Below are 19,176 nucleotides of genomic sequence, written 5' to 3'. Positions count from 1 at the left end.
CAATGGCATGCTCCATTGATACAGATATAAATTCAAAACAAAACAGCAAAATATATATAATATATATTAATAATAATTTTTAAACAAATTACACAAAATAAAAATATTTATTTTAAAATAAAGTATTTCCAAAGGTATATTAATTAAATGGGATATAAATCATGCGTATTACTTTTACATTAGTGCTATCTGGAGATCACAATATAAACTTTTACATACACGAATTTAACAAACCTTATATCTACATATATAAATGAGGACATTTGTTTGTTCGCCATACACTCCTAGGCCGTTCGACCAATTGCTAAGAAACTCACAAGTTACTTTTAAATACTTCTAACTTAGATAATGTCGTTCATCCCGCCCCAAAATATCTATTAGATTTCTGCAAATTCAATTAACGTTAATGTACATTTGATTTGCTGATTTACACGTAGCGCCATTTATTGGCAATATATTTAACAAAATAATAAACTCAATATAATTCTTATAACAAAACATTACAATTTTAAAATATATATATTACATTTGCTTCATAACTGCAACAGGTATAGCACTTTCTGTGTGGAAAAGTGTGTTACCGTGTGAAAAGTCACCCGTACATCATACTTGTCAAATTTTATATTTGAAAACATTTAAATAAAGTTATAATGTTGGTTATTATTCGTTGATAAAAAATAACTAAGTATAATGCTAAAACTTTAATGCTTTAATGTTTCTATAAAAAAACAAGAGAATTCAAATCAAATGAGAAATTATTTAGTGTCAAATTGTCACAATGCCTGCAACTTTGAATCATATTTTTAATTTAGTTAATTTAAAATATGATTAAAAATTGCAGCCTGGCATTGTGATGTCACAATAAATAAGCAATTAACGTAATCAAAATCACCATCATCAACTAACTGTCATCAAACACAATGATAAGTTCATAATATTTGCATACTAACATTATGAAAGTCCATTATTTTTGACAAAATTATATCATATTTATAACTGAATTCCATTTGACTCATGAAATGATGTAAAAATTTAAACATTTTAATACCATTTCATATATAAAATCTGATAACAACAGCAAAAAGAAATGTTATGATTTTGAAAAATGAAAATCAATTTATTAAATATCTGTACATCAATTTAATAGATTATAATATATGATTTACATTCTGATAAATGCATACAGTAGATGAATCCTGATGAGATCTATTTAATACAAAAATGATCAGAAATAAGTACAAAATATTTATTTTAAAAATTTTCAAAACTTTTTTGGGATTATAGATTTGTAAATTTCCTTGATTTTGCTTGTCTTTCTTTCCTCAGCGTCATGCTGTGTCTACCCGTGCCACTACTACGATGAGAGGGTGTTGCAGAATCTGATGACGACACTGGTGTAGCCAAACTAATGACACTAGTAGATGCTGGTGTAAACGATAATTTTGATATTCTACAAATGAAAAGAATTCTTAATATTATAAGCATAGTTTTATTATTATAAATTATGTCATTCTTAAACATTATAAGAAACATGCCTTTTCTTTTTTCCAGTATTTTTCTTAATATGACTGGCACTTTCTTTAACACTAGCAACTTCTTTTTCCCTGATAGGTGTCATGAAAATATCTGTCGGTTCTTCTTTTACAGATTTCTTCTGTCTTGACTGTGGCTCGGCTGTCAGGATAGAAGTGTTGGAAAGAAAACTATCATCACTCTTTTTTTGTCTTGACCTGGACCTCGTAACTGGTGGAGAAAATACAAATGAAGGAACAGAGGTCTGAGGTGTAGATAACTGAGGCAAAACTATAATCCAAAAAATAAACATAGTAATTATTTTTCTGCAACATAGCAACTTCACTGAATTAAATTTTAAAAAGTGTTAATATTTATAGCAATTCATTGTTACGTCAAACACACAAAATCTTAAGCAAAAGAACTAACCTTTGGGTTCTTCTGCTATATTAGGATCACTAAATGTAAAATGTGTCTCATCTAATTCTGTAACAGAGGGCAAATTAAAAGGAACATTATGCATTTTAAAATTTAGTTTGGATCAGGAATTTATTTAATTGTAAGTATTAAATGTACTAGAGCAGAGTATCAGATATACTATTAAACTACAAGAATGAAGAGTTTTTCTCTTTTAGAAAAGCAAACAAATTACTTTGCTGGAGTAACTAATTTCATCAAATCAAAATGTTTCCAGATTACTGGACCTACATTTGAGGAAGGATGCTACGTAAATAAGAATTTCATTAATTTTCTAGCATTAAATAACAACAACAATTATACAAAAAAGATTAAATTGCTAAGTTATTGAAATAGAAAGAAGGAAATGATTAATATTATCCCATCAAAAAATATTTCTTTAACAACTTCATGTATCATCAATACACAGAGAAAAATACAGTAAAATAAGCTTTGCTGTAAAACATATCAAACATTCCAAATGCTTTAAATTTCTCTAAATATTTTTTCTGATCTTTAGACCAATATAATTTTTATAATTAAGTTGTCCATGATGTTGCAATCATGTTTCAATGCCAAAATAACTAAACTAGTGTCCAGATATTTCAATTAAACCAATCAAAGTCAACAACAAATGCTTCTGTAAGGAACTGAGTCCAAACGTTATTTTTATTTTATTATTATTTCTGTTTTATTATCTTTTGTTTGGGGCTTATGTTTATTTAGGACGAAGGTTCCCCACCACTCTCTTGTTAGTAATGAAAAATGAAGATAAAACAACTCACGGAGAAATAAGCGCCATAGGAAACATCTTGCGCACTTGCGCTGCCCGACGGAAGTAACACTCCGCAGAAAAAAAAATGGAGGGGGGTCCCCACAATCACTAGTAGAGAAATACTTGATAAACCGTCTTAAACATCCCAGAAAATTATGATAAATATTTTGTAAACGGTTTATAAGCTTTGTCAGAAACTTAAAGCTGCCAGAAAAGAAAGTTAATGTTAGCAACTAAGTATGTAAATAAGGGGAGTAACCCAGCTCAAGTGTGACGTCACCTCACAGTATAAAACCCGTACGTGAACCGAAGAAGGAGAGGTGAGTTCCAAACCGAGGTGAATTCGAGAGACAGGTTAATTGGAAAGCGAAGTATTTTATGATATAAGTCCAGATTGATAATTGGATGATCCAAGATGTTAAAGAGGAGTTCGATTGACGATTTGATGATATCGAAAGGATTGAGGAAATAGTTTTCTTCGTATAGTGAGGTGACGGATAGACGTTTAATTAGTAAGAGATTTTGTTCATAGTTTCTAAGTATTTGATTGTCGAATTTCAAGGGGAATTACTATTAAGTTAAGCTAAGTAGCCGAGTTTATTGTCGGGTTGACTTGTTGATTTTTGTTAATAAATTTTGTTTGGCTTATTGACATTTGTTCGTAGTACGTTCTAGTTATTAATTAAATATATTTGAACTTTTGATTTGACTTGGTATTTATCATTATTATTACTAATCTTTCGGTGCACGCTTAAAAGCCCAGGCCTGGCAAACTAATCTCGAATCCGCGTAAAGTACCCGTAAGGTTGACGGAAGTTTCACCGACCGTAATTATAGTCGGTTTCCTAAGCTACTAAAAAAATTAAGTACTTTACACTTCTATGCTACAAGCTGGAACAAATAAAGTTTAATTAGGTTTTTTTTCCTTACAGAGCATACATATGTTATTGTTTACTAAGTTCTACAGACCAGCATCTTCAATATAATGATTAATATTGAATGATTTGTTTTAAATTTATTTAATTTCTGTTAAAGAACAAAATGTAATGTATGGTGCTTTATGATATTAATCTTAATAGCAGTTTTGGCTAATTTCTCAGTTTTTTTTAACAATTTACTTTTCATACAAAATATGAAACAGAGGCAAAGGAATTAACCATTATTTTATTTGTCCTTACTATATTAAATTTTTTATTATATCATTGTCTATGTTGGACTTCTTATACTGTCCAATGTAGACAATGATATAATAAAAAAATAATGGTTAAACTCATCCCTTCAATTTCATATGAAAATTAAATGCAAATATGATTAAATGAATAATATAAAGCAAAATGAGCCTTTTCAAATGACAACTTATGACACTAGAATCATAGGAAATTATATAAATCACACTCTGCTCTAGTAACCAATTGATATTAAGTGATGCATTCCATGCTTTTGAAACAAGTTATTATATAATCTTAAATTAACATTCTCTATTAGAAAATATATTAGTTTATTAACAAAATTTATTAACACCTTTGGTTTCACTGCTTTCATCTCCAGATTTTTTTGACTTTCTTGGAGTCTTTACAGTTTGTTTTGTAGTTTCTGGTAACTCTGAAAAATATTTCATTATTCGAAAAATCTTTTTCTTTAATCTTATTAAAATGTAACAAATATTTCTTTAGAAATAAAAATCTAGTCGTTTGTACCTTTTGTTTTACTTCTTGTTGTCATCTTAAACAGTGTAGATGATTTCAGTTGAGATGGTGTCTCTTTTAAGTGAGATGAGCTGGGGCTTTTTGATTTAGATCTTGATCGTGATCGTGTTCCTTCAAAAGGACTACTCTGTAGTTCCTATAAAAACATTAAATGTGTTTGATTTTAAATAATAATTATTATTGTATTGACATTGGTTATTTTCTACTATGAGAAACAAAAATATTAGAGCATTCATAACAAATAAAATAAACACGTTCCTTGTAGAGGCATCTTTGCACACCCTTGCACCAGTGCACAGAAACCCATGGCAAGTGCAGACCTTTCATTAAATGTAAAATCTTGATTAATAAGGATAGCAATATTGTTCATTTGCACCTGGATTGGCCTGTGCTCTAATAAGATGTAATGATATATGGATAATCTTTTAGGTGATGATCAAGTTTAAGCAGAAAATACATTTAATTATTGGAAAAATTCCATTTGGAAGCAATTATTTAAGATTTTCACTGTAATCTTTTTTCCATCTATCAAGCCAATAAGCTGATAAGTTTATAATGTCAATTCAGTTTTTTTCATGAACAAGTAATAATATAATTTGGGACACAAGAATTTTATTTTCATTAGTGTTTCACTTGACTCTGGAATAACTTAAATTGTATCAAATATGTGGAATAGAAATGATTACAGGAGATAAGAATAAAAGCATGCTGTCTAGCAATACAATTTTTTTAATAGTATCAGTGATTTTAATATATGGCAACAGCCATAAAAACTACATAATCTGTGATACAAAACAGTGTTCAACAGATATGCAAAGTAACGTATTTATAGTTTAAAATATGTAGTACAGAGAGGAAACCAAAATCAATGCAATTTATTACACACCACAGCTTCACCAATACTGTTAATGAACACTTTTGCAAGAACTTGTAGTTTACAGTTATGGAAGAAAAAAATCTTTAGTGTAAGTAGGCCTGAAAAACATAACATGAACAGCTTTTCTCATTGACTGGGATCCTAATACTTTATATAACCATCTGGAGCCTTAATAACTGGTTTGCAGCACTCAGGCAAGATTGTACGAGTTTCTTACGTAATCTGTATGACGCTCACGATACCAGACTCTTCTAATAAATAGCAACTTAAAGAGTATTTTCATGCCTCTTGTCTGCAATTTTTATAATGCTTATGTCAGCAATTCTCAATAGTGTTGAAACCAGAACTGTTAATGCTGATTTCCACATTACCAGAAAACAGAAAAATGATTAGATTCCATTGCCCATCATTATCTGTTTACTTTATTTCTGCAATACCAGAATATCACAAGCAGAATTAAGTTGACTGTAGTCTCCAATTAAAACTGACATCCTTATATTGTTTGTCTATTTTATTATAGAGGAAAGAATACTTCCTGATCTCTTCTAAAAACAATTCAAATTCTTTGTCATTACTACTATGTCATAACAATAACATTTTTCAATTGGTCAAAACATGACAGTAAATGCATTATTTTCTATTCTAGGTTTCTGACTGAATTTTGATGAATGGAAACTTCTGGACAGGAAGTGAAATCACTTTCCCATTTCTGTTTTATGTTGCTGGTGCATTTTCCACTGATATAGAAATCAGTCTTTACCAGGCCAGTTTTAGTATCTGATCTGGACTCATCAGACCAAGATCAGATGCCAAAGCTTTTTCATCCAAACAATAATTTGCATGCCAGTTGACAATAATGACAAAAAAAACTGCAGGAAACATTATATTTTATCCTGGTTCAGTGCCATGGCACAGAATCATCCCGGAAGATGCAGAATTTCATGTTACAAAGTTACTCCTTGTTTGTTGGAATTAGCTTAGATAAGATGTTTTTACAGTACCCTGCACTATTTATAAACTGTAATTTGCTGATATTTTTACTGGATATGCATCTGCACACCACTTGACTCACAGGAAACTTTAACAAGGATTGCATGATGCAGATAGCATTTATAGGATTTGCTTCAGATCTACACCAGATTAAATCTGCATTCATTCAAAAACATAACAGAATCTCATGTCAACGCTGTCGTCTACGTGCTGTTTAGCCCAGATAAGCCACTATCTGCACATTTTACTAATCGGTAATGGCTACTTAACTGGATGGTTGACTTTTAAACCCATGTTGCAGACTTCAATGCTTTAGCATCCTATCGTGGCAGAGATTACTCACTCATTTATCTTCTGATCCAGCTCTGTGCTATTTCTTGAGAGGATAATCTTCAGCATTAAAATCAACAACAATTACACACTTTTTATGTAGTGTTAATGGTCAAAAGCTTCTATTTTGCTCATAAAAACCCATTCAAAGGTAGTGTGTTGTGCTTTGGATGATGCAATCACCAGAAATCACAAATAAGATCTTATCCACCAGATCTTAAAAATCATTCTCATGTTCATGATATGGATGATGCAACTGACATAGTTTAATTTTATAAGATCTTAATGACCATGCACTACCTGTTAATTCCTCCTCATTTTCTGTAATTTCAAATGCAGTACAACCTTAATAATCTGACACACGTGTGAGACCACGGATTTTAGAGAGAAATTTTTAGTGAAAGAAAACCTTTTATTTTCGTTGTTCGAAAATGTTGTAAACATTCCCCTTAAGAAAAAACTCCTTGCAGAGTATCAGAGCAGAGGTCTCCTTCAACTATCAACTAACGTTAGGTGGGAAAGTTGACACTTAGTTGTCAAGAATTCCAAGTCATTGTCAACAATGGACTGCTTTCCCACACTAATGCTATAAAAGCGCAAGCTACCGGAAGCTCGGCGCACATCCGCACTCGGAAGTTATTTCTGTACTTGTGCCAGTCGATCTCAGTGCAGTGGACTTGAATCCCGTCTGAGAAGACCTTCAACGGCTACAGACTCTTCCATACTTCGATGTATATCGGCCATTCTCGCATAGAGGTATTGTTTGTTAGCACTCTGTGAACTTTCTCTCCCCAGAAATGGGAATAGGCATAGCTATCAGCTGTTCTTTTTATAACTTGCGTTTAATCGAGTAGTTCTGTAGATGATCTTGTATGTTAACTCTAAGCTAACCAATAAATGCTTTATTTGTTAACCTGTCAACCTGTCGATTTCTTTTTCCGGAAAGACACCTGTCCACTTACCGATGCACTCCCCACTCACCCAACAGACGCAGAGATTGGGCTTTACCAGCTCGTGCAGATTAAGTGGTCAGAAGGGATTAACCCCTGACCCCCTGCTTATCTCACACATGGCACCGTATCTGTATTGGATTAAAGAGAGTGCCAATTATTGAAAGTAAGATGAATTGAACCATTTAATCCAGGGGTTCTCATGTCGCGGACCTATAAAACCCCTAGAACAACGGTTGAGAAACATGGTTTTAATCATTTGAAAAGAAAACATTTGTTACTTGCATATTATTATACTGTATTAATAAAAAACATACTCGTACAATAGGAAAAATATATGGAAGGAGAGCAATCATATATTACTATACTTTAAGAGTTCTCAAATTAATCATCAGTCCTTTTAAAATAATTTTCAATTGTCTTCTGCCATTTGAGCATCCAAATGTTCAGCCATCACTGGTTGTTGAATTTTCACTAAACTTAGTAGGAAATTCAAATGACGATGGAATTTATTTACGCTATCTACCTTTCTAATTGCTGCTCAAATTCAAATGAAAAACAATCTATCTTAACCTATTTACGCAAAAATATTAGTTTTTAACTTAATTATATATATTATAATGTATATATGAAGTCTCCAATCTATGACCTAAAGCATATTTACCTGGCCAGTGTACTTTGTTTTCACTGACATATTTTACCAACAATGTTTGAACTAGTTCAGAGCATATGAACTTTTAAAAAGTCGAGTAGAATTAATAGATCTTGCAGCACACAATTTTTATAAAATTATATCCTTTATAGCTCACATGACTCTTCCCAGAAAAAGGGTGATGTCTGATAGATGTATACAGGGTGCGTCTGAAAAGTTCGGTGAATGGTCCCATAGTTGAATAACCGTGCTGGTTGGGATGTTGCACTCATGCAGACGTAGTGAGAGACTTGCCAACTAATGCCCCCTAGCGTCGAAATCACGACAGTTAAATGGAAGTGCGCACAACAAACGATGCAACGCAGTCAGTGTGAGGAGGAGGGTCACTGCAAAATGGAGCAATGCGTGAACATCAAGTTTTGCTTCAAATTAGGTAAAACGGTGACGGAGACACACGAAATGTTAGTGAAAGTGTATGGTGTGGAAACAGTGAGTAAACAGTGTGTTTTTGAGTGGTTTAAACACTTCAGAGACGGAAAGGAAGATGTTGATTGCCTTTTTCGACAGTAAGGGCTTGATCCATCACGAATTTTTACCCAGCGATACAACCATCAATGCAGAATTCTACGAGGGAGTTTTGAAACAGCTGCTGAAATGCATCCGGTAACTTCGGCTACAGTTGTACCAGAGTGGACAGTGGACTGTGCTCCATGACAAAATCCATCTGCACACTGCGAGCTGCGTATGGCACTTCCTCGCTACACGCCAGGTGACAGTTCCTCAACACTCTCCATATTCTCCAGATCTGGCACCTGCAGATTTCTTCTTGTTTCCCCGCTTCAAAGGAGTCCTGAAGGGCCTATGCTTTTCCGACATTGTGCAGATCCAACGTGTGACAACGGTGCTTCGTGCGATACCGAAAGAAACGTTTGCTCACAGCTTCCAGCAGCTGTACAACCGATGTCAAATGTGTGTTATCGCTAATGGCGATTACTTTGAATGCCAGTAAAGATATTTTGTTTGTATCTCTTGTTTCCTTTATTTTATGAGACCATTCACCGAACTTTTCACACACACCTTGTATAATGAAATTATGGAGTCTGTTACTTCTACATAAATAAAAATTATTGTTCCAGGCATTCATTGCAATCATGTAGAGTAAGATCATTGCTCATTGATAGAATTTTTAAGTTAAACAAATGATTGAACAGATTGCAATCTGAATTATATCAGATTTTTACAAAATATAGTTTATAGTTTAGCATTTCAATCTTAAAAAATTAATCTGCTGAAATTTTTACAGATCCTAATATAATAATAATAATAAATTCTATTTGAAAATGTATATTATAATCTGCAATCAATGAAAGCCCTAGAATTAATACTGATATTTATGTAGTAAAATAAACTGATGCATGTAATTATTAGTTACTTACAGTTAATGACTTCTCTCCTGGAATTTGTAAAGAATGTTTTTCTGGAGTACTTTCTGGAGTTAAATGCAAATTAATTGAAGTTTTCATTGGAGAAATATGGGATAAAGACAGCTCTTCATTTTTTGAATATAAGTCTGAAAATTTTAAAATAATTATTCCTAAATGTCAGGTACAATTTTAGTAATCAAAACTAAAGACTATTATAAAAATGTGAATTAATTACTTATAGATTCGGATTCCATTTCTTTATCGCGAGACTTTTCTATACCAAAATCTTCCGACTCTATTCTTAGTCTTTCTTCTGTTAATTCATCTTTTAAACACTCTTCGTATTCACTTTCTGAATCTGACAAAACAAGCGAAGGTTCTGTTTCACTTTCTTTCTTGTCAAATAATTTTTGTTTCACTTCTTTTTTCAAATCGTCTCCGTAATACTCCATCTGTGGCATTTGTTCTGTTTTGTCTGAAGATTCGGAAGTGGCTCGAGACTCTTCTCTCATTTCAATTTCAGGAACTGGAAAATCTGAAAGTTTAATAATAAAAATAAGAGTACAAATCATCTTGAATTTTTTTAATAAGATTTAACAAATATTACTCTTTTCTTTAAGCACAGGAGCATCTTTATAAGGAATATTTTCCTCTTCTCCTAGTTCCATTTTTTCTAAAAATATAACCATTAATCATTATTCGGATTAGTATAAAACAATGTATTTAATTAATATCTAAAAAATGGCACAGCTAATTTAAAAAAAAAAAAATAAAACTTACCACTTACTATACTTGGAGATAGATAAACATCTTGTCCAACAGTCTGTGTAGTCACATTATCGTGAAGAGAAGGTCGTGCACTACATTCTACACTTCTACATTTGGTAATATTATAACTAATTGATAATTCAATACAATAAATTTTAAATTTAATCAATCATGATAGAAAATTTTTATTATACGACGAATATTTTAAATTTTGCAGATTTTCAGAAAAGAGAAAAACTTACTTTTCTTTCAACATGTTCTTCTCATAAAAGCTTTTTAAAATACTTTTATTTGGTGTTAACCTAGAAAATAAATTTAGTTGCTTATTTCTTTCGAAAAATAATCAATCCGTTTAATTAATTTACAAATGTTTTTACAACACAACTTTTATTCAATCTGAAAGTTTTTGAACATTTCAATAATAAGAACAGCAGTTAAAGAAACAAAACTCATTTTAAAGTCTTATTCAAAAATTGTATTGTGTAATATACAGTATAATTATTCAGTTTTTTAAAATACTTTTAAAAGTGATAATTTATTACATCCTTTTATTACAATTTTTACAAATAAATTTTGTTCTTCCAACTATAATCTTTCACAAATATTAAAAGAAATCTGAAAACGAAGACTGCGACAAGCATTAATATATAAATTATTAATTGTCATTTATTAGGTTATACTCTATCCTATCATTAAAACCAAAATTATAATTATTTTATTACCATTTTCCAGTAATGCCACCAAGAGGTGAACGAACTTCAGGAACTTTAAACCTTAATTGTTTGACATTTGAATCTAGAAAATAAAGATAAAAACGTATATGTGTTCGATAAGTTCGTGTTTTCTTACGACTAATTTAAATGAAAATTACGTCATGAAACTATATTCAATTTAAAATTTTTTGTTTATAATATTAAAATAGTAAGCATTTAATGTTTGAATTTTAAAAGGATTAGCATCTAATATTTTTATAGAATTTTATAATTTGGCAGAAATGTGAAAAAAATTAAATTTTATATTTACAAATTCAATTAAGATTATAAAAAATATGAACACCATTATTTCTATTTAGTTTTGTTTGAACAAAGAAGAATAAATATATATTCCAATAGAAAATCGACAATTTAAAAGTTATATTTTGTTTTAAGGGCTGATTAACTAAAAAATAAAATCGACAATTTCAAAAAATTATTTAAAATTTTAAAATAGGATAATAGGAGTCTTTATCATAATGACTAGTTAAAAGGTGTTCTATAAAACTCACACTTAAACTTTTAGAAAAAGCTCATATATATATATAAAATACTCTAACAAAGAAATATTGTCAGGTTATACATTCTGATGTGTTTTGTAATAAAATATATAAAGAAACTGAAATAATTGAAACAAAATTAAGTTTACTTAACCATAATAAATTTAGCCGTATACATTAAATAAAAGTAAAAAAAAATTGAAGTAATTTATTTAAAAATTGTCTCAAAATCAGCCCAGTAAGTGTTTTTTCTAAACTGTCTGATTAAAGTATTTTTAATTAGCAGGTAAGCCCAGTGTTACCCAGGCAAAAAAAAAAAAAAAAACAACAACAAACGTTAAGTTTGTTAGAGTATTTCATACTTCTGACCTTTCTATTATGTTATGTTATAGAATTTGATTTATATAACTATGAAGACTATCTTACATAAGGGTTTAAATTGTGTACAGTAGAAGAATAAAAAACTTTTTTTAAATGTGTTAGATTGGTCACTCAGTGTAATAAACTCTCACGTAAAATAACCTTTGTAGTTATATAAACTATCAAATACTATAACATAAACATTAAAACGAAAACCATATAAAGAGTTTGGTCGTTTTAGCCTTCCACTCTCACGTTTATCACGAGACTCAGATGGTACGAAATAACACACTTTCAATGGTCGAGTAGACAAGAATTGAAAATACAGTATCTTAAATTTTTTCAGATATCATAATGTTTTTATAATGTTAACTTTAAGAAACTCAACCATTCACAGCCGAATATCAAACGGTAATCAGCCAACCAATCAAATTTCTGAAAAAACATACCACATATTGAAGGTAGGCACCCTTAAAACCACATTTTGTGCAATTCTCTTATTCGAATACCACCATACCACTGGTCCAATAGAATGAAGAAACTGTTGCGGAAAGGAGTCGAACTTAATTCGAGCAATAGTAGTTGTCGTCCTCCTCCCAAAACAGAATTTGGTCAATATCTATTAATTAATACCAGTCTACTATTAATGTTTGAAAAAGTAATCTGCTTTGGATAGATTATGATAGCCCCGCATGGGATTGAAGTTGCTAACCTTAATATCCAACAGACTTCTGTTTTCGCAGACATTTTTCATATAAAACTTGTTTAAATAAAAAAAAAAATATTGTATAAACTACATGGGAAGTATGTCTTTGTTAATATTGTGCTTATAGAAAAATTATTAGAATTAGTTTGGTTTATTTGGTTACGGCAATGTGACATTTGAGTGATCTGCCGACGGTATGCATCCTGGGAAGACTTTTATGTAAAGCTGGCCTCTATTTAAGGTGTTACCAAATGTGGCCAGCCCGTTGGCCATGCCTGAACCCACAACCAACTGCCAGCTATTCAGTGGTTTCATTCACTCAGCTACTGAAGATCACTTACTAGAATTAAGAAAGTACCATTCAGAAATGAAAAAACCCTACTTGTTAGATGTAAAAAATTAAATACTTATACACTTTTCACAGGGTAACACTTTTGATTCTGTGCAGGCAAGTGCTTTCTGCTACCTGTTCAGTAGTAATGTAGCACATTTAATTCATGCTATATCATCGTCACAGTAATGAAGTGAATATAATATATATTTTTAAAAATTATATCCATTTTAAGAATTATATTTATTTTATCATTTTCTTAAGGTTTGCCAATAGATGTGTAAACCCAGCAAACAGAATGTAGGCAGAACTTAACTGATGTATAGGAATCCAATCGATATTTTGGAGTGATATTTAAGTTTGAAGCATGTTAACATAAATGCAGAGTTTCGTAGCAATTGGTGAAATGGCCTAGGTGTGTATAGCAAAGAACAAACAAACATACTCTTATATATAAATAGATAAATATATAAACATATATAAATCTATTTTAAATTTGCAGAAATGGAAAGTCTTGAAGCATAGTTAGCTTTTTTCAATTTATCTCTTCATATTATTGATAAGACTGTTTAACATTATACCTATTTCTAAACTTTCATATTTAATACTTTCAATATTTCTGTTTTATAATTTTAATGAATATATTACATTCAGGAACATCTCCCAATCTGTTTAAACCGATGACTGTTAATTTTTTATTAAATGCAAATATGCAATAATTGTTAAGTATACTACATTATTTGATGAATGATTTTGCAATCTTTTAAAATATCTTTTCACGTGTCAACATGTGATACATTGATATATTAAATCGGTGAAAACTTTTAACGTGTGTGAAAATATGAAAATTTCTGTCAAATGAACGATGACAGAAGACATCATGGTAAAAATAAAAACATTTTATCTTGGAAGTATGATTTATTTTAAAGATCAATGCTAAAGAATAAAAAATTCAAATTTTAAATTGTATATATGATGAAAACAAAAATTTTACAGCTATTTTATCAATTTGCAAATTGCTATGTCAGTAAGTATTACCTACAAGAGTAGATGCTATACTAAGATGTTGTTGTTTTAACATTAAATGAAATATGATATTTGCACAGTGCTGGCTGGTCAAGGACCAAAAAGAACTTGTGAACAAGAAATACAGTTATGAAGAGATATCCATCTGATATCAAGTGAAGTAGCTATGCACCTTACAAGAAATCCACCACTGCATTCTTTTTCACGTGCTCTATGACCCTAAGACTATTAGGTATACGAAGAAAAATATTTTAATTTAGATGGCATACACTTTATTGGCACGATACCAGATCGTAACATAAAATCCAGATGAATTGTCAAAATCTTGGTGGTTCTTTTATGGTTTGAAAAGCAGAAACAGATTTAATCACTGTACTAAAAAAAAAAGCATATCAACATGTATCAGTATCTTAACATGCACTTAGCAGCCTTTGCCTGGCCTCTTGGTACAGAAAATTTTCTGTTTTAACAGGATAATTCTGCATGACACACCTCCAAGGCAACAACAAAATGGACAAGTGACTGGAGTGATTAATTGGACCAGAATGTTGTAGTCCTCAAGTGTCCCAATTACTAGTAATTAAAATCTACTGCTTGAATTATAACTAATATTTCAATTACAGTTGTTGTTATTCAACTTACCTTCTTGTTCGGTGATGTCAATGCTTTCACTTGGATTTGTGCTATCGTCATCTTTGTAATCAGATTTCTCAAAGACATCTTTGAAACATTAAAAAAGAATTATTAAATTTGTGTTTTATAAACATTTTAATTATTTTGTTAGGGTCTTACCATTTAAGTTACTTTGCGATAATCTTGTAGATTCCAAATACATATTTTCAACTTTAGAACCTTCACTTCTGACTTTTAAAATTGAATGAGGAGTTACATTCATCAAACTGTTTCTTTGGTCTAATATTTTTGAGCGTCCCACTGGAGTTTTTTTCCTTATTGGCGGTGTTTGAAGTAAAGACGAAACTTCTCCGCTTAAAATTCTATAATTTCTTCTGTAACAACAACCAAAGAAAAAAAAACAAAAAAGAAGTATAAATTTGCATAAATAATAATGAGAAATGCTTCAAACTCACTCACTTTTTATCACTTTCAGAGTGACGAAACGAATCGTAAAGTCTAGACTTTGGCGATACGGAATATTCTTTTTCGTTATTAAGGTGTCGAATGATAGGTGTTGCAAAAATCACCTGTTTCGTTTCACTGTAAGAGTACGTTTTAAAATACAACTGAATTGTAATTAACACATTAGAATGAGAGAGAGTGTTACATTAAATTCATTTTAAATAATTACGCACTTTGTCGATTTTTCATTGCGAGAGAGAGGTGTTCCAATAAATGGAATTGAATCGGTTTTCCAAAATTTATTTCCTTTTGAACTAAAAGTAACATGAAATAAATATTTAATAAACTTTTTTTCTTTGAAGTGTAAATGAAAACTTATGACATCTTGCCTCTTATTAAAAGGGTTTTCGGATTCCATTGATGTTTCTTGTATTTCCTTTACTTTATTGATGACTGCCAAATGAAGATCTGAACGAGAAACTGCTTCAAGTGTTTTTACTTTTATAGTGGATGACAATGGCTGTGGTTTTGGTATAGCTACAGAAAAAAATTAAAAAAAGTTTATTCATATTAATTTAAAATTATTAATAATCACATTTAAACCTATTCATCCGTAATGTGCTTCTATTCTGTATCCTTAATATTGATATATTACAGATCAAAATAATTTAATTTTCTAGAAATTATAAATAACCAATCAACAATTCTATTTTACTCAAATGCATTTTGGAAATTACAATATTTCCCACTTCAGTGGGTTATCTTCCATACAAGCTAAACAATTTTCCAATACACTTCCAATTTCAACATTTCAACCATTTAACTACTTTTGTACTAAAATCATTTTCATCTATGGTAACTTCCAAATGGCAGACACCAACAAGACCGTGAAGTTTGTTCGATATTGGGAGGTACAGTACGTGCTGCTGGCCATACTTTATGAACTATGAAAACGTCAAATATGTGTTAGGAATGTGAAAAGACCAAAATGTATACATAGCATATATAATTAAAATATAGGCTATATACAGTATATTATTTATCTTTTCAGCTGTATACATCTCACTTTAATTCAATTGTAAATATAAAATGGGATACTTTGATAAATGGAACGTAAAAATTACAACAAAAAGTAAAAGTTGAATAATTATTAATTCATCAAAAACAACTCAAATGAAAGTAACAAAAAAAAAAAAAAAATGAAACTGTTATTTTGAACAGAAAAATGGTAAAATTTTAGCGTGTTTTGTGTTTGAGAATCATACATCATAAACGTGTAAAAATCAAACATCTTCCTATTCTTAATGTGACTGCCTTCAGATAACACAATCTTTCAAATTTCATAAACACGCTTGTCATAACCTTAAAACTTTGTTTTTTCATTACTACTGTACTACCTACGATACTTGTTGGACGAATGAATGAATAACTTTACAAAAATTTATAGTTTTTTGGTATCATAAGCTTAATTTCAACAATAACACAAAAGTTTAATAACATTCACATGTATGACAATAAATGGTGATTGACAACTTAACCAGATTAGTCTTCTCTAAAAGATAAAGAATATTGTTTGGCTTTTTACAACCTGTCCTCCTCCTCTATTCCTATTTTAAGCCAGTCTTTATTTGGAGCCTATGCTCAAAATTCGTTGTCTGAAAGAGTATTTGAACAGTTCTTTGTTTCCATTTTAAAATATTATTTCATACATAATTAATTCTTTCAGAATAATGAAGACATAACTTTGTGTTTTTGCCAGGTAGGTTACGGACAAAGGCATCCATTATGTAGAAGTAAATGTTATACATGTCCTATTTGAAGGATCTGTGGATTGTAAAAATGTCCATTAAGTAGAGACGTCCGCAATTCGGGAGTGTCCATTAATAGAGGGTTTTTACTGTACTTTAAAAAAAAAAAACATAATTTTAAAGATTTTAAGAAAAAATATCATCATTTACTATACTAACTGTATTCCTTTGTAAATGATATTTTGTTATGTGCAGTTACTTTTCTTCATTCTCCATCACATCACATTTGCCAACACTCCAATATCTGGCTGTTGTGGTTTCATTAAATGTCAAAACATATTGTCATTTTCAATGAAATATAATAGTTAACAGTTAATTAATAAATTTAATATCTTTTACTGTATTTTGGAGTAACTTTTACATTTTTGGAAATAAGTCTTATTGTTGAATTTACATTTAATAAATAAGATCAGAAAATACAATATACAAATGAGAAATCATTTTCATTATAACTAGACGTAGTACTAGCTTTGTCATCTCACATCTTATGCTTATAGATCCACAATTTTTAACTTAAACATATCTCACATGTTTTAGGTACGTTTAGGGACAATCATTTTCTTACAAATCAATAATCTTTATACATTCTTCACTTTTGTTTTAGAACTGATCTAGTAATCAAAAAGGAGTTCTCTCTCTTCAATTGGGAAAAGTATTTTTGTACTAAAGACGTTAAAATATTTATGATTTCTCCGAAAAGCATTTATATTATTGCAGATATAAAGCTAATTTAAATAACGAGAAAATGAACGCTGTTAAATCAAAGAAACAAAACTTTGCACTTTAAATAAATTAAGCAGAAAAGTCTAAAAAACTAAGATCTGTAAAAAATTGTGGAACAAAAGCATTTAGATATTTCATCACCATTAAATATTTATAAAACTTGTGGATTTTATATTGTAATAAAGAGAATTCTGAAAGAAATCAATAAAATTGACCGGTCAATCACATTCCAGATAATTAAATAATAAAGTGAGAAAACTCGTGAAGAAAAAATCTTACAATTTTTGTTGTCAAATTTTGCCCCTAAAGATAAATAAAAATACAAATATATATTTTAAATCTTTATTTTTATACATAGATTAAGAAATAACAACATTAAAAATGTAAACAAAAAATTACTTAAATGAAAGATCAATTCATTTAAATTTACAGCTTTTTTTATTTCAATCAATAGGATTGTCATTTCATGTGAATATGCTACTGTAATAATTTAAGCATAAAATTAAATACAGAAATAACACCCTAATTAAGAATAAACAAATAGTATTTGACTTTTTACATTAAACTATAACTAATTTTTTTTAAAACATCAAATTTAGTTTTGCTCGAACTTAAATATAAAAGAAGATAAAATTTTACGAAATCGGTATTAAAAAACTTACATGTGAATTTTGAAATAATATTTGAAAGAAAATTTATAATTTTATTAATTAATACGCTTTAATAAAATTAAATTACTTATTTCTTGAATATAACTGATAATTCAGAAAAATGGCCATGCAAAGCAATATTAAACAACAACAGATCACAAATTGAAGAGATTGCATAAAGCTGTTGTTTTCCTAAAAAGAAACCAAGGTTCAACCATTTAGACCAATCAAAATTTTGTGAAAAAATAAGTAACATTTTTCAATTAGTGGTGTCAGTTAGTACTTAGGATTATTGTTTAGATTATTAATAATTTAAAGTGATTAAAGGATTTAAATCAAAAAATTTTTTACATTACAAATTTATTTTGTCATTTTTATTTACGAGATCTATTACATGTATTCTATGAGATTGTCTAAATAATATAAACTAACAATTTTTTTCATTAAATTTCAGAATGAAAATTTTCTAATTGAAAAAAGAAAAGAAAAACTATTTTAATGAGATTCTTAATTTAAAAAAAACATAAAATAGAATAAACTTTCTTTAGCTTCTGAAATGTCAAATCTTTTAAATTTTACAGTAACATAATTAACCAAATACTTCCAAATTCTTAAAATAACCAACCAAAAATAAATATACAACAATATTTACTTACTTTGTCTTTGAGTCGTAAATTTAGATGACGACTGGGAACCAATTTCTTTAACTAACTGCATTTGAATTTTTGGTAGTATCTGCATGTAGCCATTCACAAGTGCATTACGAGCTGCAGCTTTCTGATAATCTTGTGTCTGTTCAGAAT

General features: G+C 29.7%; 1 protein-coding gene across 1 annotated transcript; it reads right to left on the bottom strand.

Annotated features, from left to right (window-relative positions):
* Window positions 1–1,096: 1,096 nt before the first annotated feature.
* On the bottom strand, window positions 1,097–19,159 carry LOC136972112 (uro-adherence factor A-like). The gene is made up of 17 exons (XM_067266664.1): window positions 19,030–19,159; window positions 15,582–15,729; window positions 15,426–15,506; window positions 15,208–15,330; window positions 14,908–15,122; window positions 14,758–14,835; window positions 11,163–11,235; window positions 10,683–10,742; window positions 10,453–10,568; window positions 10,280–10,345; window positions 9,908–10,207; window positions 9,685–9,818; window positions 4,441–4,585; window positions 4,265–4,345; window positions 1,942–1,998; window positions 1,536–1,803; window positions 1,097–1,450 (listed from the first exon to the last, which is right to left on the bottom strand). The coding sequence occupies exons 1-17, from the start codon at window positions 19,112–19,114 to the stop codon at window positions 1,279–1,281; spliced, it is 2,202 nt and encodes a 733-aa protein (XP_067122765.1). The 5' UTR covers window positions 19,115–19,159; the 3' UTR covers window positions 1,097–1,278.
* Window positions 19,160–19,176: the final 17 nt, after the last annotated feature.

The sequence above is a fragment of the Centruroides vittatus genome, unplaced genomic scaffold, assembly GCF_030686945.1.
Source record: "Centruroides vittatus isolate TY-2023 unplaced genomic scaffold, ASM3068694v2 contig_2806, whole genome shotgun sequence".
Taxonomy (NCBI): Eukaryota; Metazoa; Arthropoda; class Arachnida; order Scorpiones; family Buthidae; genus Centruroides; species Centruroides vittatus.
The sequence above is the reverse complement of the archived record's forward strand: the minus strand, read 5'-3'. Positions and strand labels throughout refer to the sequence as shown.